The 22,177-nt window shown below is 42.7% G+C and overlaps 1 protein-coding gene across 1 annotated transcript in view; it reads left to right on the top strand.

The window, feature by feature from the left end:
- The window catches only part of IL1RL2 (interleukin 1 receptor like 2), a gene marked incomplete at its 5' end in the record, with an annotated part of 50,804 nt that extends 30,138 nt beyond the window's left edge, over positions 1-20,666 (top strand). Inside the window, 5 exon segments of the mRNA XM_082426367.1 lie at positions 6,507-6,636; positions 7,411-7,547; positions 11,528-11,671; positions 18,330-18,491; positions 20,120-20,666. Of these exon segments, the coding sequence (XP_082282493.1) occupies positions 6,507-6,636; positions 7,411-7,547; positions 11,528-11,671; positions 18,330-18,491; positions 20,120-20,538 (992 nt within the window). The 3' untranslated portion in view covers positions 20,539-20,666.
- Positions 20,667-22,177: the final 1,511 nt, after the last annotated feature.

Below are 22,177 nucleotides of genomic sequence, written 5' to 3'. Positions count from 1 at the left end.
CACCGGAGACCACATGGCCCCATGTAATATTAATTGGTGAGAGCTCTCCCAGAGGTCTGTCTCAACACTAAAACCCAGCTCCACCCAATGGCCAGCAAGCCCCAGTGCTGGACATCCCATGCCAAACAACTAGCAAGACAGGAACATAACCCCACCCATTAGCAGACAGGCTGCCAAAAGTCATACTAAATTCACAGACAATCCAAAACACACCACCGGATGCGGCCCTGCCCACCAGAAAGAGAAGATTAAGCCCACCCACCAGAACACAGACACCAATCCCCTCCACAAGGAAGCCTACACAAGCCACTGAACCAACCTCACCCACCAGAAACAAGAGGAACTACGAACCTGCAGGCTGTGAAAAGGAGACCCCAAACACAGTAAGTTAAAAAAAATGAGAAGACAGAAATATGCAGCAGATGAATGAGCAAGGTAAAAACCCACCAGACCAAATATATGAAGAGGAAATAAGCAGTCTATTTGAAAAAGAATTCAGAGTAATGATACTAAAGATGATCGAAAATCTCATAAATAGAATGGAGAACATACAAGAAACGTTTAACAAGGAATTAGAAGAATTAAAGAGCAAACAAGTAATGATGAACAACACAATAAATGAAATTAAAAATAGAAAGAATCAATAGGAGAATAACTAAGGCAGAAGAACGGATAAGTGACCTGGAAGACAGAATAGTGGAAATAACTGCTGCAGAGCTGAATAAAGAAAAAAGAATGAAAAGAATTGAGGACAGTCTCAGAGACCTCTGGGACAACATTAAAAACACCAACATTTGAATTATAGGGGTCCCAGAAGAAGAGAAAAAGAAAGGGTCTGAGAAAATATTTGAAGAGATTATAGTTGAAAACTTCCCTAATACAGGAAAGAAAATAGTCAATCAAGTCCAGGAAGCACAGAGAGTCCCATACAGGATAAACCCAAGGAGAAACATGCCAAGACACATATTAATCAAAATATCAAAAATTATATATAAAGAAAAAATATTAAAAGCAGCAAGGGAAAAGCAACAAATAACATACAAGGGAATCCCCATAAGGTTAATAGCTGAACTTTCAGCGAAACTCTGCAAACCAGAAGGGGGTGGCAGGACATATTTAAAGTGATGAAAGGGAAAAATCTACAACCAAGATTACTCTACCCAGCAAGGATCTCATTCAGATTCGATGGAGAAATTAAAACCTTTACAGACAAGCAAAAGTTAAGAGAATTTAGCACCACCAAACCAGCTTTACAACAAATGCTAAAGGAACTTCTCTAGAAGGGAAACACAGAGAAGGAAAAGACCTACAAAAACAAACCCAAACCAATTAAGAAAATGGTGATAGGAAAATACATATAGATACTTACCTTAAATGTAAATGGTTTATATGCTCCAACCAAAAGACACAGACCATCTGAATGGATACAAAAACAGGACCCGTCTATATGCTGTCAAGAGACCCACTTCAGACCTGGGACACATACAGACTAAAAGTAAGGGGATGGAAAAAGATATTCCATGCAAATGGAAATCAAGAGAAAGCTGGAGTAGCAATACTCATATAAGAAAAAATAGACTTTAAAATAAAGACTATTACAAGAGACAAAAAAGGACACTACATAATGATCAAGGGATCAATCCAAGAAAAATATATAACAATTGTAAATATTTTTGCACCCAACATAGGAGCACCTCAATACATAAGACAAATGCTAACAGACATAAAAGGGGAAATCGACAGTAACAGAATAATAGTAGGGGACTTTAACACCCCACTTACACCAGTGGACACAGCCTCCAAAATGAAAATAAATAAGGAAACACAAGCTTTAAATGACACATTAGACCAGCTGGACTTAATTGGTATTTATAGGACATTCCATCCAAAAACCACAGAATACACTTTCTTCTCAATTGCTCATGGCACATTCTTCAGGATAGATCATATCTTGGGTCCCAAATCAAGCCTTGGTAAACTTAAGAAAATTGAAATCATATTAAGTATCTTTCCAACCACAATGCTATGAGACTAGATATCAATTACAGGAAAAAACCTGTAAAAAATACCAACACATGGAGGCTAAACAATACACTACAAAATAACCAAGAGATCACTGAAGAAATCAAAGAGGAAATCAAAGAATACCTAGAAAAAAATGACAATGACAACACGATGACACAAAACCTATGGGATGCAGCAAAAGCAGTGCTAAGAGGGAAGTTTATAGCAATACAATCCTACCTCAAGAAACAAGAAAAGATCTCAAATAAACAACCTAACCTTACACCTAAAGCAATCAGAGAAAGAAGAACAAAAAAACCCCAAAGTTAGCAGAATGAAAGAAATCATAAAGATCAGATCAGAAATAAATGAAAAAGAAATGAAGAAAACAATAGCAAAGATCAATAAAACTAAAAGGTGGTTCTTTGAGAATATAAACAGAATTGATAAACCATTAGCCAGACTCATCAAGAAAAAAGGGAGAAGATTGAAATCAATAGCATTAGAAATGAAAAAGAAGTAACATCTGACACTGAAGAAATACAAAGGATCATGAGAGACTACTACAAGCAACTATATGCTAATAAAAGGGACAACCTGGAAGAAATGGACAAATTCTTAGAAAAGTACAACCTTCCAAGACTGAACCAGGAAGAAATAGAAAATATGAACAGACCAATCACAAGCACTGAAATTGAAACTGTGATTAAAAATCTTCCAACAAACAAAAGCCCAGGACCAGATGGCTTCACAGGTGAAGTCTATCAAACATTTAGAGAAGAGCTAACACCCATCCTTCTCAAACTCTTCCAAAATATTGCAGAGGAAGGAACACTCCCAAACTCATTCTACGAGGCCACCATCACCCTGATAGCAAAACCAGACAAAGATGTCACAAAAAAGAAAACTACAGGCCAATATCACTTATGAACATAGATGCAAAAATCCTCAATAAAATACAAGCAAACAGAATCCAACAGCACATTAAAAGTATCATACACCATGGCCAAGTGTGGTTTATCCCAGGAATGCAAGGATTTGCAATATATGCAAATCAATCAATGTGATACACCATATTAACAAATTGAAGGATAAAAACCATATGATAATCTCAATAGGTGCAGAAAAAGCTTTTGACAAAATTCAACACCCATTTATGATAAAAACTCTCCAGAAAGTGGACATAGAGGGAACCTACCTCAACATAATAAAGGCCATATATGACAAACCCACAGCCAACATTGTTCTCAATGGTGAAAAACTGAAACCATTTCCTCTAAGATCAGGAACAAGACAAGGTTGCCCACTCTCACCACTATTATTCAACATAGTTTTGGAAGTTTTAGCCATGGCAATCAGAGAAGAAAAAGAAATAAAAGGAATCCAAATCAAAAAAAGAAGAAGTAAAACTGTCACTGTTTGCAGATGACATGATAATATACATAGAGAATCCTAAAGATGCTACCAGAAAACTACTAGAGCTAATCAATGAGTTTGATAAAGTTGCAGGATACAAAATTAATGCACAGAAATCTCTTGCATTCCTATACACTAAAAATGAAAAATCTTAAAGAGAAATTAAGGAAACACTCCCATTCACCACTGCAACAAAAAGAATAAAATACCTAGGAATAAACCTAAGGAGACAAAAGATCTGTATGCAGAAAACTACAACACTGATGAAAGAAATTAAAGATGATACAAACAGATGGAGAGATATACCGTGTTCTTGGATTGGAAGAATTAATATTGTGAAAATGACTCTATTACCCAAAGCAATCTACAGATTTAGTGTAATCCCTATCAAACTACCAATGGCATTTTTCACAGAACTAGAAAAAAAAAATTTCACAGTTTGTATGGAAACAAAAATGACCCCGAATAGCCAAAGCAATCTTGAGAAAGAAACACGGAGCCAGAGGAATCAGGCTCCCTGACTTCAGACTATACTACAAAGTTACAGTAATCAAGACAGTACGGTACTGGCACAAAAACAGAAATATAGATCAATGGTACAAGATAGAATGCCCAGAGGTAAACCCACACACATATGGTTACCTTATCTTTGTCAAAGGAGGGAAGAATATACAATGGAGAAAAGACAGCCTCTTCAATAAGTGGTGCTGGGAAAACTGGACGGCTACATGTAAAAGAATGAAATTAGAATACTTCCTAACACCATACACAAAAATAAACTCAAAATGGATTAAAGACCTAAATGTGAGGCCAGACACTATCAAACTCATAGAGGAAAACATAGGCAGAACATTCTATGATATAAATCACGGCAAGATCCTTTTTGACCCTCCTCCTAGAGTAATGGAAATAAAAAAAAAAAAAATGGGACCTAATGAAACTTAAAAGTTTTGCACAGAAAAGGGAACCATAAACAAGATGAAACGACAACCCTCAAAATGGGAGAAAATATTTGCAAACAAAGCAATTGACAAAGGATTAATCTCCAATATATACAAGCAGCTCATGCAGCTCAATATCAAAAAATCAAACAACCCAATACAAAAATGGGCAGAAGACCTAAACAGACATTTCTCCAAAGAAGATATGCAGATTGTCAACAATCACATGAAAGGATGCTCAACATCACTAATCATTAGAGAAAGGCAAATCAAAACCACAATGAGGTATCACCTCACACCGGTCAGAATGGCCATCATCAAAAATTCTACAAACAATAAATGCTGGAGAGGGTGTGGAGAAAAGGGAAACCTCCTGCACTGTTGGTGGGAATGTAAATTGATACAGCCACTATGGTAACAGTATGGAGGTTCCTTAAAAACTAAAAATAGAACTACCATATGACCCAGCAATCCCACTACTGGGCATATACCCTGAGAAAACTATAACTCAAAAAGATACATGCACCAAATGTTCACTGCATTTACAATAGCCAGGACATGGAAGCAACCTAAATGCCCATCAACAGATGAATGGATAAAGAAGATGTGGCACATATATACAATGGAATATTACTCAGCCATAAAAAGAAATGAAATTGAGTTATTTGTAGTGAGGTAGATGGACCTAGAGTCTGTCATACAGAGTGAAGTAAGTCAGATAAGGAAAAATAAATACGGTATGCTAACACATATATACGGAATCTAAAACAAAAACGGTTCTGATGAACCTAGGGTCAGGACACCAATAAAGACGCCGACGTAGAGAATGGACTTGAGGACACGGGGAGGGGGAAGGGGAAGCTGGGACGAAGTGAGAGTGGCATAGACACATATACACTACAAAATGTAAACTAGATAGCTAGTGGGAAGCAGCCGCATAGCACAGGGAAATCAGCTTGGTGCTTTGTGACCATCTAGAGGGGTGGGATAGGGAGGGTGGGAGGGAGACGTAAGAGGGAGGGGATATGGGGTTATATGTATGCATGTAGCTGATTCACTTTGTTATGCAGCAGAAACTAACAGAACAGTGTAAAGCAATTATACTCCAATAAAGATTAAAAAAAAAAAAAGAACTAGTATGGTCCATTGTCTGTATGGACTATGGTGACACACAACAGCATGGGTGAACATCACCAACTAAACATCGATCATTGGAAGCCAGGGTTCAGGGGTGAGTAGGAAGTGATAAAATATAAAATAAGGAAAGCAAGTGGGCGGCTTCTGGGGTTTTGGCAATATACTATTTTCTTGATGAGGTGAAGGTGATATGGATATTTGATTTTTAATAATTCAGTAACTTTACATTTATACTCTATACTTTTTACCATAACTGTGTTATATTTTACAAATAAGAAAAAAAAACTTAATACCACCTAGAATAAAGAAACTTAAAGTAGACTGTTTAGAAGTACAGTAATTTTTTTACATGTAGTAAATAGATCGAATTTATTAGGCTTTGGGGGCAAAATAAAATGAAATGTGTATTTATTTAATATAATTTTTGAATGCGTGCGGAGGCAGGATAAAGGAAAGAGGGAAAGGGTAGGGGTCACAAATGGTGAAGTAGAAATATCACTGGATTTGGAATTAGGAAACCAGAGTCACATCTCGTCCCTTCCTCTAATGTGTGACCTTGGGCAAAGCACTTGACCTGTCTGAACCTCAGTGTTCTTATCTCTAAGATGGGGATAATAGCTCTGCCCCTTTTCTGCCTTGTAGGAGTGTCTGAACGATAAGAAGACTGAAGGAGAAAACGTGTGTGAAATACTTTGTAAACTTTGTAAACTTTGCTAAGTTTACTGAGAGTAGAAGCAGTATGTGTGCCCCTGATACTGTGGGAAAATTGGTCTGAAGCTGGTGACGTTTGACAGCTTATTCCTGTCTCTGTACAATAGGCATCCTGGAAGGTCACGTGTCCTTGTCCTTTCCATCCAGGGAGAGAATAATGTACAGTAGATGGACATTGACCTCAGGGGGACATTTTTGGTAACTGAAATACATTCAAGGCTCAGAAGCAAGGTGCCTTTGTTAAGCAGGTCCCTTTGGTCGTGTTTTCATTGTGTGTTTATGAATTTGATTGTACAGGCGCCACCCTCATCGTGGACTGCAATATAACAGACACACGGGGCAACACAAACCCGCGCTACTGGAGGGTCAATGACACACTGGTCAGTGTTTACTACAAGGAATCCAAACGAATTCAAGAAGGAAGCGAGTAGGTGTTTTGCTTTTCTGGCTTCCCTAAAACCTAGCACGAATTTCTCCATCTAAATGATTTTGGTGCCGGTACTGCTTTATGTTAGGTGGCTCTCACTGTCTCTCCCCTCACTCCTTTTAGTTGTAGTTTTCAAAGCCCTTTTCAGTACTGTGGGGCCAAGCGTCTGGTTCAGAGAAGATGCTCATGTTATTACTCCTGCTTGGATCATAGAGAGAGGAGACAAAACAACAAAGTATGGCTCCAAGCAGCAAGATCAGTTTCTCTCAGCTACTCCTTACAACCAGTCTCATTCCTATTTAGGAAGGCCATGGGCCTTCAAGGCTTAAATAGCAAAATGGCCACAACACAGGGATTCTTGGGAGAGACGATGCATGATCATTAGCTACTGCAGTGGTGTAAACCCAATTTATGGTGGTTTACGTTGAGTGGTATGAAACAAGACTAATGAAGTCAAAAGGCAGAAGAACTTGTGTTGGGCTTTGCAGTGTAGGTAGGTTAGGATGAGTGGAGAGGGATAGGGGGAGGCCCCTTTGGGCTGAGGATGGTGTCTCTAATTAAAAGGACTACACTTCTGCATCACCGTCTAGAAGAAAATGCAAATTTGGTGCTACACAATCCATCACCTCATTGAGCCAGCAGGGTATTCTTAGGGTGAAATGATGGCCCCAAGTGTTCTCCAGGAAAGAACTTTATTCTCCAGACAAAAGGTTATAAAATATGTTGGTTAAATACAACTCATGTACATATTAATGACTGGCTCCTCTTTCATAGAAACTACACTGTTTTTCAAGGACATCTTTTTTACACAATGAACATAACCTTCTTAGAAGTGAAAATGGAAGATTATGGCCACCCTTTCACATGCCATGCTGGAGTGTCTGCAGCTTACGTTATACTAAAACTCCCAGGTAATACTCTAGTGGGAATGCATTCGGCTCAAGAGTGTTCCAGGTGATGGCAAGGAAACACAAATGAAAGAGGAGTGACTTGAAATGTTTGGTGTGACGCAACAGAGTGGTATTAAATAGGGAAACTCAATATGAAATCTAGATAAAAGCTGATACCCTGTCTGGTCATGTTCTTGGGGTCAGGCTGTGGCTTCACTTACAGTGTCCTTAGAAAGCTCCCTATTAATATGCATTGAGATTTTATGCATCAGAACTCTAGAAAACACAGAAGTATTCCTTTATTAAACCTGCTTGCTCAATTTTATAATCATGTACTTGTGATTTTCAGCTTTTAGGTTGTTTATTATAAATCGTGTGATGTAAAAATAAAGTGCTAATGTATATTTTTATCATGTAACTTTGTAAAATTATCTGTAGAGGCTGAATCCTGATATTGGAGCAGGAAGGCTTCAAATTCCATGTGTGTACACAGATTGTGCACTTAACACTGTACAGAGTGTGCTGATTATCCATTGGAGGTGATGAAACCAGAGAGTAAATAGTGAAGGATGAAATCATAATCTCGAGAAAAACTTTCAATTCTTAAATGTATCAGGGGAAATGTTTGAACTACCTTGTAAGAGGTTTACCAAGCCTGTAGTTTACCAAGACAGCTTTTTTATAATTCTATTAATATCACCTTTTTTGTTTTTTTTTTTTGGATAGCTACACACAAGAGAGAGGGCTTGAATTTTCCAGTGTCCCTTAAGGATCAGTTAAAGCCATGTTTGCGTGCGTCTAGCTAAAGTCTCACTAGCGTCCATCCCCTCCCTTTCAATGGCAATCAGTAGGTGTGTGTCCACAGCAGCCTGCATTCCTGACTGGGCTTTTTCCCTACCTCACTCCCATGCCCAGAGGCCAAGGTCACACTGTCCCCAGGCGCCTTTCCTGTGAATGAGCACACAGCACCTCCCCCTTCTCACTCTGGACCAGGGGGAGCCCGCTTGGGTGCCTCAGGTAGAAGGAGTTTTGGCTCATCTGCCATCACTGTCTATTTTTCCTCTGCTCAATGGCTTTTCTTTGTCATCGAAAGTCATTTGGGATCACTTTCCCCCAATCAGTCATGTGCATCCCATCTCCCTCTATGGCACATCTGGGTGATTCTTGAGATTCTATCCTCAGAGCCACTCTTTCTATACCCTCCTCTCTGATACTATCCCTTATCCTCATGGTTTCAACTGTCATCCCTGTGTGCGTGAAAACAAACCCCACATCTCCAATGACATTTTCCCTTCCCATGTGGCGACTCTGCATTTCCAACTGCTTACTGGACAGATTTTGAACTTTATGTAAAGAGAGTTACATAGTAGGTTTTCTTTGATGTGTTGCTTCTCTTCTTAGGTTTATGGGGTTCACTGAGGCATCGGTGATGTAGCGTGTAGCAGAAGTTCATTCATTTTCAGTGCTGAATCCTGTTCCATTGAATAACCAGGTTACAGTGTATCCATTCTACTGTAACTATGTGGTCATTTGAGTTGTTTCCAGTTTGGGACTGTTGACAAATCATGATGCTATGGAAATTCTTGTGTGTTGGTCCTGGCGCTCATGTAGAAGCATTCCTTTGTGATACATCATAAGGAGTAAAATTGCTGGAGAGAGTGCCTCAGGGTCCACACCAGAGAAAAGAGGGGGACCTGATTGTGGGAAGCCTTGGAAATTGCACAAGACCTGAAGTGGTTATAACTGAAATCTGCCTCAACCTAGACTGAGGAAGACCAGTGTCAATTTCTATGTCAATACTGCCTTATAGGTAGTAACCACGTGGAAGTACTGTATTCAGAAGGATTCTGAGGCAAAGTCCAGGCTCAGAGCAACTAATGATGTTATCAATTAACACCTGGTGATCATACAGGAGAGGGGACATGTCCTTAATCTCCTTTGTTTCAGGTTAGTTAAGAAACCTACGCTTACTAAATTCATCTTTGTTCCTATCAACACTTATTTCATATCTCACATGCAATGTATATTTGGATGTGTGCACTCTGTTTTGTTTTCCCTAAATTCTTAGGAACAAACCCTCTTAAATCCAAGCCTCTTGTTGCTTTCCTTGGGACCTGAAGTAAGGTTACAACTTCTCCGTCGGACTTCCTGATTTTTGTTGAAGACACCTTCAGATGTGAATCATATTTGGATTATCGGAAGCAGGCTCTCTAGAAAGTTGTTTGGGTTGGGTGTGCCCTCCTATGAATTTCCTTTAATCACTTGTTCTCAGCTACCATCTCAGTTTAAGGCTGGTGGTAGCCAGGTGGACCCAAAAGGTAAATACCCCCTTAAATAGGGCCTTCAATAGGTCACCTGATGTCTCAACAGAGAGTTTTCCACTTATTTCCGTTTCAAAGCCAATACTTCCTTTGAACTTATTCATTAACTTCCTGTTTGGAATTTCATTGTCTTTTAGCTCAATTATAGAGCAGAGAGTATCGACACTCCTGAATGCAGTGCGTGATCAACCGAAGAATTTCAGGCCAACACTCCTGTTTACTTACCAGAGGCTTTTTGAATCTCATAAATATTGTGGCCATGGTCTTTTTATCATGACCATTTGCAGTGCCAAGATCCCTGATGTGTACAGTAAAGGTCTCCACACACAGGTCTTCCCAAGGGGAGAGGTGGCACTGTTGCTCCAAGAGCTGGTAAAAAGCATAGAAGCGGGAGGTGGCAGCGGGGAGGAGGCGATTCCATCCAACAGATAGAAGCTAGAGGTTCAAACTCACGGTCAGGACCAACTGGGCACCAGCGTGCAGAGCAGAACCACATGGCTATGCTGGGACTTAATCAATGGATTAATTTTGGGGACACAGAATGTGTTTTTAGTTATTGTGCTTTATTATGCCATGTATTTGAAGACATACAAGCACGCATAGGGATTTCTTTGCAAAATGTTTGCAACATGGTGTGGCCTAGGGCAGGTTGTGATGGGTTCTTCAGTAAGCTCCCCTCCCCCCTCCCGCCCACCCTCCTACCCACACACACTTTCCAGTGGGGACCGGAGGACCAGGGAGGGGGCCAATGAAGGAAGTGGTGGACGTGCGGTGGATTCTAAGAATGGGGAGGATTTCTCTTCCGCTCTCCCACTTCCTCTTTTCTAGTTCTCGCCTTCCTATAGCCTCCTTCTTTGACAGCACCGCTTTGGGCTGTGGTCAGGCAGAAAGCTGTGCTGTTCCTCTTCTCAGATATGTAGGAGCATGTTCTGAGGGGGCTTGGAGTTCCAGAGAAATTGGTTCTTCTCTTTGGTCATCTCTTGCCCACTGCTTTTGCTTTAATTGCTTGGCAATGTGCTCACAAAACAGAGCAGGGTGTAAACGCCCTTCCTAAGACCATGTCTTGCAGACAGGTGCCCAGCCTGGCCTCTGCTGGCCCAGAGGGGATGAGGTGGGGAGTTTGGCTCTCAGCCAGTCTCATGAAGCCACGGAGATGGCTTCCAGGAGAGGCAGCTGAAGGTTCTTTATTTATGACAAGAGTCCTGCTACTCAAGTTTGAGTAACTGGGAAGGCGGTTGTAACAGTAATATAATGAAGAACATGCAACAGAACCACCTGGGGAACTTTCCCAGTAAAGGTTCTCAGGCTCCACCTCTGGAGGGTCTAGTGTTGAGTAAGGAGGACCCGGCCATGTGTGCTTTGATAGGGGAGCAGTCTTCCTGCGGTCAGAGCCATGCCACACCCACCGTCTGGAGCTAGGGGTCTGCAGACTTTCCCTCTCCAGATTCCCAAGATCACATTTTCTTCCCCAAACTCATGGTCAAGACCAAATTATTCTACTCCCCATACCTATTACTTAACTGTAAAGGAATAATTAAGTACTCCCCTCACTGACATCTACCACCCATCTGGCGTATGTAATGGGACTTGTGTAAGTTAAGTGTATAATTGACTCTTTGTAGTATTATTATTTTATTATTTATTGGTTGTTTGTTTGTTTTTTTTTGCCATCATTTGTAGTTCCAGATTTTCAAGCTTACTTGATAGGAGGGCTTCTTGTCTTGACCAGCGTGGCGGTGTCTGCTGTGTGTATCTACAACGTTTTTAAGATCGACATTGTACTCTGGTATCGAAGTGCCTTCCATTCTGCAGGGCCCATAGAAGGTGGGTAACCATTGAAAAATGCATTGTCCTGGAATCTGCTGGTCCGTATAACCGTTGTAAATATACTTGATCATCTTTACTAGCCTGCCTTTCGTGTTGTTGGCAACTTTAGAGGAGAGCGTCTCCCTGGGGCTTCTCGTACTTTAGAGAAAGGATTTGCCCATAGCCACCGGCACTGTACAATCGCATAAGGCTTGCAAGCTAGGAGTGACCTGGCAGATCATCTTCTGGCTCCCAGTGCAACTGTTTTAGGAAGGTTCTCACGTCCACTGGTGTTGGCAAAAGACAAAAACTTCTCTTGGAGCAGCGTGAGCTCTGTTCACGGTACATCTTCAACACAGCACATGTGCATGCAGAATTTATGTCACAGAGAGCTAGGAGTTGCCTGTGTTTGTGGCTCCTTCTGGGCCTGAGCTTGGTGCCCAAAAAGATTTGTCTCCAGCTCTCAAGTTTGGAGAGAGACAGACCTGGGTTTGAACTTGAGTTCTCCACTTACTCCCTGTGTGATTTAGGTATTTAATTCTCTTCTCTTTCTCAGGTATAGGTGGAAAGAAGGAAGGGAGGGAGGAAGGAAGGGAGGGAGGGAGGAAGGGAGGGAGGGAAGGAGGGAGGGAAGGAAGGAGGGAGGGGAGGGGAGGGGAGGGGACGATGATCAGAGCCCACCTCACATAGTCCTGTAGGAATAGCTGAGTTGACGTTCAGGAGAGCACTGAGGGTCCTGGGGTGCAGGGGGCTCCCGTGTCTGAAGGTCCACGCAAGCTGCCCCTGCCGCTCTGCCTGGGGGCTCATTTTGGTATGGGGAGCTGTGTCCTGACAGCACTAGTCACCAGAGAAGCGCCCGTGTGATCCAGAATCTGAGCATCAGGCATTTCCCATCGCTGTGCTTTCAACTCTGTGCTATTTCCTTTGTATCTCACAATAGATGTGATCAATCAAGGCCTCGCAGAAAAGTAATACATCTGCTTTAACGTCTCCTAACTGGATAGAAAAGTCACACCCGGCTGAGAGAGGTCTGTGCAGCTTTCCTGCACGGAGATACACAATCGTATCCCTTTCAAGTCCATAGACTTGCGGTGTTGACGGGAACTCAGGGAGGTGGGGTGGGTCCCAGCACGTTTTAGAAATCCCTATTACACAGAAGGGTGGTAGTCACACTAAGTGCCTGCTTTGCATATAAAACACACGTGTTTGTCCACATGTTTGATAAAGCATAAGTGTCCTAACTTGGAGTTTAAGTTAAATTTCAGAATTCAAAATTGGCGGCCCTTGAGCAACCTGGAAAAAAACGGATTCTTTTTTTTTTTTTTTCTTTTCTTTGCCGGTACAATTCACTTGTGGAAATCGGCGTTGCATGTCCAATGCGGCCTGAAGCTCTTTTAGTGTTGCAGGCGCCGAGCTGGGCCGTGGCCCCTGTAGGGCCTGCTCTGCCTAAGCCCACCTCTGCCTGCGCTCTTCCTGCATCTGTCTGAGAAGAGACCTCAGGGCAGCACCGCTGCTTGTCTTTTCTGACACAGAGATGCTTTGTTTGTTGACTGACAGGGGGCTGCGTGGGTTCAGCGTTGTCCCCGGAACTCCCTCCCTGACCTACCGGGATCCCGGGAGCGTGAATGCCGAGTGTGTGGTGAAACCGCCACGAGTGAGGTCAAGTGTAGCAGGAAGAGAAAAAAGGAATCGTGCCTCACCCTGAGCAGGGGAAGCTGGACAGTTGATTGACTCAGGGTGCCCCACCCTTTGCTCAGACCGGGCTGCTGCCCAGATTTGGAACCGGCGGGCTGAGGGTTTGGAGACGGGAACCTACAGTCAGCCGGCGGTCTTCTTCCTTTTAAGTCAGAAAAGTGCACGCGCCCTTTGTGATGAAATTTCCTCCAGCTCAGTCTCTGAGAACTGCCCTGTGAGCCCCCTTTGAGTGTGACTTCAGCAGTGAGTGAGTGATGAGACCCTGAGACGAGTCCCGGATGCTGTTTCCAGCTTTGTGTCCCTTGAGGATATTTTCTGGTTAGTTGGGAACATGTGGAGTAATGGATGACAAATACAAATGAGGCAGAGAGAGAACATGTGTCCTTCTCGTGATAAGTTGTTTATTCCAACCAGATTAGTCAAGCTGCAGCTGTGATTAATAGTGAGGTATGTATAACTCACAGTTTTATTAAGAGTCATGGACAGGCCTGGCTAAGTCCACGAGCTCTGTGTATTGTCTGTTAAATCACAGGAGGGAGTTTAAAAATTCTTATCCCAGGTGTGCATGTGTGTACACAAATATAAGGATTAGTTTACAAATCTACGCGAGAGATATATCTATGCCTCACCTTATTCCAAATAGGTTTGTGGGGAATGTACCTGTAGAACAGGTGATTAAAAACAAAAACAAGGGCTTCCCTGGTGGCGCAGTGGTTGGGAATCCTCCTGCCAATGCAGGGGACACGGGTTCGAGCCCTGGTCCAGGAAGATCCCACATGCCGCGGAGCAACTGAGCCCGTGAGCCACAACTACTGAGCCTGCACTCTGGAGCCCACAAGCCACAACTACTGAAGCCCTCGTGCTACAACTACTGAAGCCCATGTGCCTAGAGCCCGTGCTCTGCAACAAGAGAAGCCACCGCGATGAGAAGCCCACACACTGCAACGAAGAGTAGCCCCCGCTCACCGCAACTAGAGAAAGCCTGCACGCAGCAACAAAGACCCAACACAGCCAAAAATAAAAGAAATTAAAAACAAAAACAAAAACAAAACAGGTACAGTGAGCAAAAGGTAGAATGATAACATAAGCAGGGCAGGGGACAGTTAATGACCCACCTTGGATGGTTTTTAAAGATGCTCTTGCTTTAAAAGTGAAGGCAAAGCCATGACAAGATTCATGGCACTGTTTACACAAAGTTTTCATTCGCTCATGAGGGCACATGGCTTTTTCTGGGCCAATCCCTCAGGAAAATTGTTTTGTAGGGAGATCTTGTCTTTAAAGCATGTGATGTAATGAACTTTGCTTGCAAGAAAATTCCCATGGTAAATGTAAAAGCATGTTTAATGTGCCTTTTCTCCCAGTGTCTTCATGCTAGGGCAAAAACGCCAAAAACTCATGCAATTCAGTTAGCGCACTTACCTGAAGGTCAAATTGATTCCATCTGATTTTTCCACGGGACCAGTTTGATCAGGTTTAAAGTTTAGCAACATCGTATTGAGAGAAGTAGGGAATCAAATAATCTTTAGGCAGCTTTCGTAAACATTAAGTTGTGCAAATAAATGACTGTATTTTTGCCAACAGCCAATGAGGGTGTACGCAGATGCTTTAACATCAAAAGTAGGGATGAATCTCCTTAGAAAATGAAAGGAACTTCACCAGAACCTGGATGCACTGTTTCCCCACCATTACACGGAGAGAGCAGGGCCCACTTTCCTTAGGAAACTCACTAGTAGGTCTGTGTCTCTGTAATTTTCTTGATGATGTAGACAGTTGCGGGGGGTGGTCCACCTCATGGTTATTTGTTGCTATTCATTGTTATTTCCCCAATTCCGGCCCAGTTACTGTGGCTGGGAATCAAATTACCTCAAAACTTTACGGCATAAAACCACCACTTATTTTGCTTCTGGATTCTGTGGGTCAGGAGTGTGGACGGGCAAAGCGGGGGTGGCCTGTCTCAGCCCCATGATTCCTGGGGCTTCAGCTAGAGGATGAGCAGCTGATTTGGGCTGTTGACTGGTGGCCTGGGCTCCTCTCCAAATAACCTCTCTGTGGGGGCTACGACACTGGGCTTCCTCACAGCATGCGATGGCTTCCAAGGGCTAGTGTTTCAAGAACGGCAGAGCTAGGTAAAAGCCCTTTTTTTTTTAAAATGACTCAGACCCTGAATTTCTAGGATCAATTCTACCTTGTTCATTTGTCAAGGCAGCTGCAGAGTCTTACCCAATTCTAAGGAAGGCGAAATAGATTCTGCCTCTTTGTGGGGTGTGGCAAAGTGCAGAAAGAACATGTGAGACTGGAAATACTGCTGGGGCTATTTTTAGAAAATACCATCTGACACAGTTGCACAGGATGAATCAGGGATGAGCTTTGTGAAGCTTCCTTCTCCTAATTTAAGCAATCAAGCCTATGTAATGAAGCCTCCATAAAACCTGGAAGGACAGGGTTTGGAGAACTTCTGGGCCGGTGAGCAGGTAGAGTTCGGGGAGAGTGGTGCCCCCCAGAGAGGGTATGGGTGCCCTGCACCCCTTCTCCATCCTTTGCCCTGTGCATCTCCTCATCTGGCTGTTGATTCATATCCTTTAAAATCCTTATATAATAAGTCAGTGGTCTAGTAAGTAACATGTTTCTCTGAGTCTGTTCTAGCAAATTAATCGAACCCAAGGAAGGGGTCATGGGAATCTGGTTTATAGCCAATTGGTCCGGAGTACAGGTAACACCCTGGACTTGCTACTGATCCTGAATTAGTGTTACCAAACTCAGGTTCGGCTGTTCATCACTCGAAAGCCAATACTCGAGAGACAAGGGTTGGTTGGAAAAGGAAATGTTGCTTTAGTCAGGAGGCCGGCAACCAGGGGAGAAGGTGGACCGGTGTCCCAGAACCACCTCCAAAGATTCTGCGTGGCCATGAAAGTGTTAAAGGGAAAAGGGGAAATAATCTCAGCTAATCACTGAGAAAGGGGGTCAGATTCTTCACCATCTCCCACTGCGTGCAGGCTTGTTGACGCCACATGATCTTTCTTTAGATGCTATCTTGTTCACACAGTCTGCTTGTGAGATTACTGAAGGGGAAGCTGGGGGAAAGAGGTAGTCATCTGTTAATTATTTATTCTTCATTTCTACTAAGAAAAGAATCAACAGGTTAGGCGAGGCATTGTGTGATCAAAAGATTTGAAAGGTGTGCTTTGGCCAGAGGTTAGTTAAGCATGGAGGCACCTGGTGTAAAGGTTAAGCTAAAATATAGCTTTGCTAGAGTGACAGGACAAAAGGGCCTCCTGCAAAGAGCTGCTTCCTGCAAGGAGCTGCTTACATTGGGGTGGGGGTGGGGGGGTGAGTCGTTGGAAGTTCCAGTTTGTAGCGCCTTGGTCAGAAGCACAGGTAACAGCTGGGCATCGAAAGTGGAATGTGACCTTGTGGGACTGAGCCCTTTCCCTGTGCAATCTGATTCTATCTCTGGGTAGAAATTGTCAGAATGGAGTTGAATTCTTAGACACCCTGCTGGCATCCAAGAATTGCTTGTTGGCGTGGGGAAACCTCCACACACACATATTGCAATTGGGTCTGGGAACCCTCTTCAGGGACCCAATCATAAAGGGGCCTTCACCCTTTCCTGAGTTTTACTTCCAGGAGCCTGACCAAGCTCTGCTGGTAAATATCAGAGAAAAATTCCTTTATGTGCTTCCAGCAGGGAGAGGGGAAAAAAGAACCATTTTGAAAGACACCAGAGCATTCTGTTCTTAACAAGGACTGCCCTCAGGATACACCAGTTAATGAGAACCTAACCTGCTGGGGTTTTATCAGGGCCTGACTGGCCTGGGCAAAGGGATATAACAAACTCCAGCCCTCTCTAGCCATCCTGCCCAACCTAAGGGGGGAGAAAACACTGAGAAACGTTTGTGAATTTCATAGTCCAGAGGCATAGGCTCACTAAAAGACTGAGATCTAACCATAGGACTAGAGAATACTTCCCCTCTCCCCACTCCTCACCACATGTTGCTAACGACCTGTTTACAGCAATTCCTTTTACCTGGTAGATCACATCCAGCTATCAAGAAAAACTATAAGGCCTATTAGAGGACAAAAAAAAACCCCACAATTTGAAGAGACAGAGCAAGCATTAGAACTAGATATGGTGGGGATGTTGGAATTATCAGACTGTGAATTTAAAACAACTATGATTACTATGCTTAGGACTCTAAAGGATAAAGTAGACAGCATGCAAGAACAGATGGGCAATGTAAACAGATGGGAATACTAAGAAATAACCAAAAAGAAATGCTAGCAGAAAACAAACAAAAATGAAGAATGCTTCTGATGGGCTTATTACTAGACCAGACACTGCTAAGAAAAGAATCTCTGGGCTTGAGGATACCTCAGTGGAAACCTCCAAAACTGAAAAGCGAAGAGAACAAAGACCAGGAAAAAACAAAACGAAACAAAACAAAATATCCAATGACTGTGAGACAACTACAGAGTGTAACATACACGTAATGGGAATACCAGTAGGAGAAGAAAGAGAGGAACAGAAATATTTCAAACACTAATTACTGAGAATTTCTCCAAATTAATGTCAGATGCCAAACCACAGATCCAAGAAGCTCAGAGCACTCCAATTAGGATAAATACCAAAGACAAACAAACAAAACTACACCTAGGCATATCATTTTCAAACTACAGAATAAAAGATAGGGAAAAAATTCTGAAAGAAGCCAGGGGAAAAAGACACCTTACCTCTAGAGAAACAAAGATGAATTACATTCAACTTATCCTCAAAAAACCATGCATGAAAGAAGAGATTGGAGTGAAAATTTAAAGTGTTGAAAGAATGAGATGCAGTGCTTGGCAATGAGTCAGCCAACTGGGCACCCTGAAGTCATTGAACCCAAGAAAAAAGACATCATGATAGCAACTCAGATTTTCACTTTGTTCACATAAGATAATTTGGTAGGAATAATTTCACGAGCTTGTCCCATTTCCTTTTCAGATGGGAAGCTGTATGATGCATACGTCTTGTGCCCCAAGCCTCAAAGAGAAAGCCAGAGCCATGATGTGGACACTCTGGTGTTGAAGATTCTCCCCAAGGTGCTGGAGAGGCAGTGTGGATACAAGTTATTTATATTTGGCAGGGATGACTTTCCTGGACAAGGTATGTTTTCAATGAGGTATAAAAATAAGAAAGGAATAAAATGGAAAGGAACCGAAATTCCCTGATGGTCCAGTGGTTAGGACTCCGTGCTTCCACTGCAGGGGGCACAGGTTCGATCCCTGGTCAGGGAACTAAGATCCCGCATGCTGCAATGCAGCCAAAAAAAAAAAAAAAAAATGGAAAGGAACCTCTCTCTTCTTTGACTTTACAAACAGAAGGAGCTATGCTTGCCTTTCCCACAGAACCACAGGGAGCCTTTCACTCCCCTGCCCACAGCCCCTGAGCTGAGGAGGTAGGACCAGGCTCTCTTCTCTCATTATGCTCATCCCTACAACAGGGTAACTGGGATTCCTGGTTGAAATCATGTGACTTTCACTTTGGGTAAGGATCTGGTTGACCCATTTGTATGAACCGCTGGATGATGACATACACAGCCTTGGCCAAGAGACTAAAAAGGGACAACTGGTCATTTGCTGTCACATCCTTGAGTCTAACCGCTGAGTATTTTCTGTCAATTTGAATTTGTAAAAGAGCTCATGTTTAAGGCTGGTTTTATAAACTTCAACTCTCTCCAACCCTGCCCTACCTAAATAAAATAGAAGTTGTTTATTTCCCCCTTTTAATAGGAGAGTAGCTTTGGGAAATGCAGTTAACATCACTGAACCTCAGTTGTCTCGTCTGTCAAATGGGGTTGAGAATGGCTTCCCTGACTCAGTTGAGAGAAAAGATAAAGGTAAAGGTAAAACCTGAGTAGGGACCAGTATGGAGCTTAGCACATATTAGATACTCAATAGATGAAAACATCCGTCTTATCCTATACCTTCTCTTTCTTAGAAGGCGATACAGTAAACAGCTGATATTTGAAATATCACCAGGAAACCAAGATTACTACCTAGTGGCCTGTTCTGGGTCATTTTAAAAGGTTTCTAAGAACTTTGGATTTGTAGGCTGCTCCTATCCATAGCTTATCACATCGTTTCAAGTTATGAAATCATCCTCCGTGAGGAAATGAAATGTGATCCAGTGCTTGTTATAAACCTGCAGAAGAGCTCTCATTTCATAAGCATATCAATATTCATTCATTCATTCACTTCTTCAACAAATATTTATTGAGCACCTGCTATGTGCCAGGTAATGTTGTAGGCACTAGAAATATTAAAATAAACCAAAGAGAAGAAGGAAGTGCTCTTGGGGAGGTTACAGTCTATTCTTATAGCCTAAGAATAAGGAGGATATAAATAAAACTTGGCCTTTGTTTTGAAAAAAGACCAAGTTTTATCCATCGTTGGATATTTCAAGAACTTTCCCCTCCCCTTCCCAAGAAATCATTAGGATATGTTATTTGGTTTCAAGTTAGTTTTATAAGTCCTGGTCATTTAAGTAGCTATGAAACACAAGAGGAAAACACAAATAAAGATTAGTAGTACAACATTTGAGCTAACTACATGTGTCCTATCCTTTAAAAGTCTGTTATTTTTAAAAAAGTATTTATCCTCTACTATATACCAGACCTTCAGCTAAGTTTGGAGATACAAAGTTAGACCTGATAAGATCCTTGTTCTGAGTAGCGCATGGTCTGTGGCTCTTTTAATCGTGAGATGTTCTGCATCTTCTTTCTTTATTTCCAGCTGTGGTCAATGTCATCGATGAAAATATTAAGCTGTGCAGAAGACTGATCATCTTCATAGTTCCCGAAGCGCTAAGCCTTGACCTATTAAGGAACATGTCAGAAGAACAAATCGCAGTCTACAATGTTCTCATCCAGGACGGGATAAAGGTCATTCTGATTGAACTGGAGAAGGTCAAGGACTATACAACCTTGCCAGAGTCCATTCAGTACATCAGACAGAAGCATGGGGCCGTCCAGTGGAGTGGGGACTTCACAGAGCAGTCACAGTGTGCAAAGACCAAGTTCTGGAAAAAAGTGAGGTATCACATGCCACCCAAAAGGTGGCCACCTTCTCCCCCTGTCCAGCTGCTAAAGCACACACGCTTGGACCTCGTGGACAGCAAGTGGGAGACCAACGTGGGGTTCATCACCCCGTGATGGAGAGTTGGTTGTCATGTGGTGGCTCACATTTAAATAAGGATGCATTGCCTTTGGGCCATTCGCTTGAAGCTTACGGTTGTGTACTTGTGGAAAGGACTGTGTTTATTTGCTCATTTTGCTCAGAGCTACTTCTTTAGGGAAAGACATTACCTCTCCCGAAGCCCTCATTAACTGACTGGCTCATGAACACTGATGAACGTGGAGCATTAGCGTTTGATTCCCTGGGGATGGGACATGGAGAGTTGTAGAGTGGCAGTTCAGATGTCAGGTGGTTTGGCATGTGGTGTGGCCCCGGTGGGGCTGGGTAGCCAGGATGCAGGAGGGCAGTGTGGGCTTGGGTAGGGCTGGCAAAGGTAATGGCCCTCACTCTTCATGCCTGACCAGTGTGCAAGGCCCTTGTCCTCAGGGAATATTTGCTGTGTCTCTGAGCCCCTCTCACTCCTCAAATGCAAATAAATACCTGTGACCCCGCAGTCTGAGCGCCTTGACACTGGAAGCAACTTGGAGGTCACCTAGACCTGTGGGGACCAACTCTGGTGCCACCGAGATTGCCCGTTAATCACCCTGTTGGTGGGCCCCATGCTTTGAAAGACTTTACCTGTCAAACCAAAATAAGTAAGAACTCATTTATTTTTTTTCCAGCTGGCCTACGTCAGCCGGAATTCTGAGCCACGTATGATAGATGCAGTTACCACACCAAGAGGATGTACTTCTACTCCAAGTAAACAAAGCCATCTTTCAGATAGCTGGTATCACTCTCATCACAGGTCATCACAGTTTATGATTTAACAAGTCACAAAGATTTCTGACACTAAAATTTAGCTGTAAACTCTTATCATTACTTTCAAAGACCCAAACTGTTGGAGCTTAGATATAGCCCAACTCTCTTATTCTGTGGTTGACAACAGCAGCATTCAAAGGTGGTGCTATGGTGAGAATGTTCCTGTCCCCAGAATTCATATGTTGGAATCCTGACACCCAATGTCATGCTTTAGGAGGTGGGGCCTTGGGAGGTGATTAGGTCTTGAGGGAGGAGCCCTCATGGATGGGATTGGTGTTCTTTTTGTTTTTTTTAACATCTTTATTGGAGTATAATTGCTTTACAATGGTGTGTTAGTTTCTGCTGTATAACAAAGTGAATCAGCTATACATGTACGTATATCCCCATATCCCCTCCCTCTTGCGTCTCCCTCTCACCCTCCCTATCCCACCCCTCTAGGTGGACACAAAGCACCGAGCTGATCTCCCTGTGCTATGCAGCCGCTTCCCACTAGCTATCTAGTTTACGTTTGGTAGTGTATATATGTCCATGCCACTCTCTCACTTCGTCCCAGCTTCCCCTTCCCCATCCCCGTGTCCTCAAGTCCATCTTCTACTTCTGTGTCTTTATTCCTCTCCTGCCCCTAGGTTCTTCAGAACCTTTTTTTTTTTTTTTTTTTTTTTTTTTTGATTCCATGTATATGTGTTAGCATACGGTATTCGTTTTTTGGCGTTCTTGTAAAAGAGATCCCAGATGCTTCCTTGCCTCTTCCACCACATGAGGGTGTAATGAGAAGTCTGCAGTCTGGAAGAGGGACCTCACCTCTTCCAGAGCCTAGTCTCAGACTCCCAGCCTCTAGAAGGCTGAGAAATAAAT

The sequence above is a fragment of the Balaenoptera physalus genome (assembly GCF_965194825.1).
Source record: "Balaenoptera physalus genome assembly, chromosome: 15".
NCBI lineage: Eukaryota > Metazoa > Chordata > Mammalia > Artiodactyla > Balaenopteridae > Balaenoptera > Balaenoptera physalus.
The sequence above is the reverse complement of the archived record's forward strand: the minus strand, read 5'-3'. Positions and strand labels throughout refer to the sequence as shown.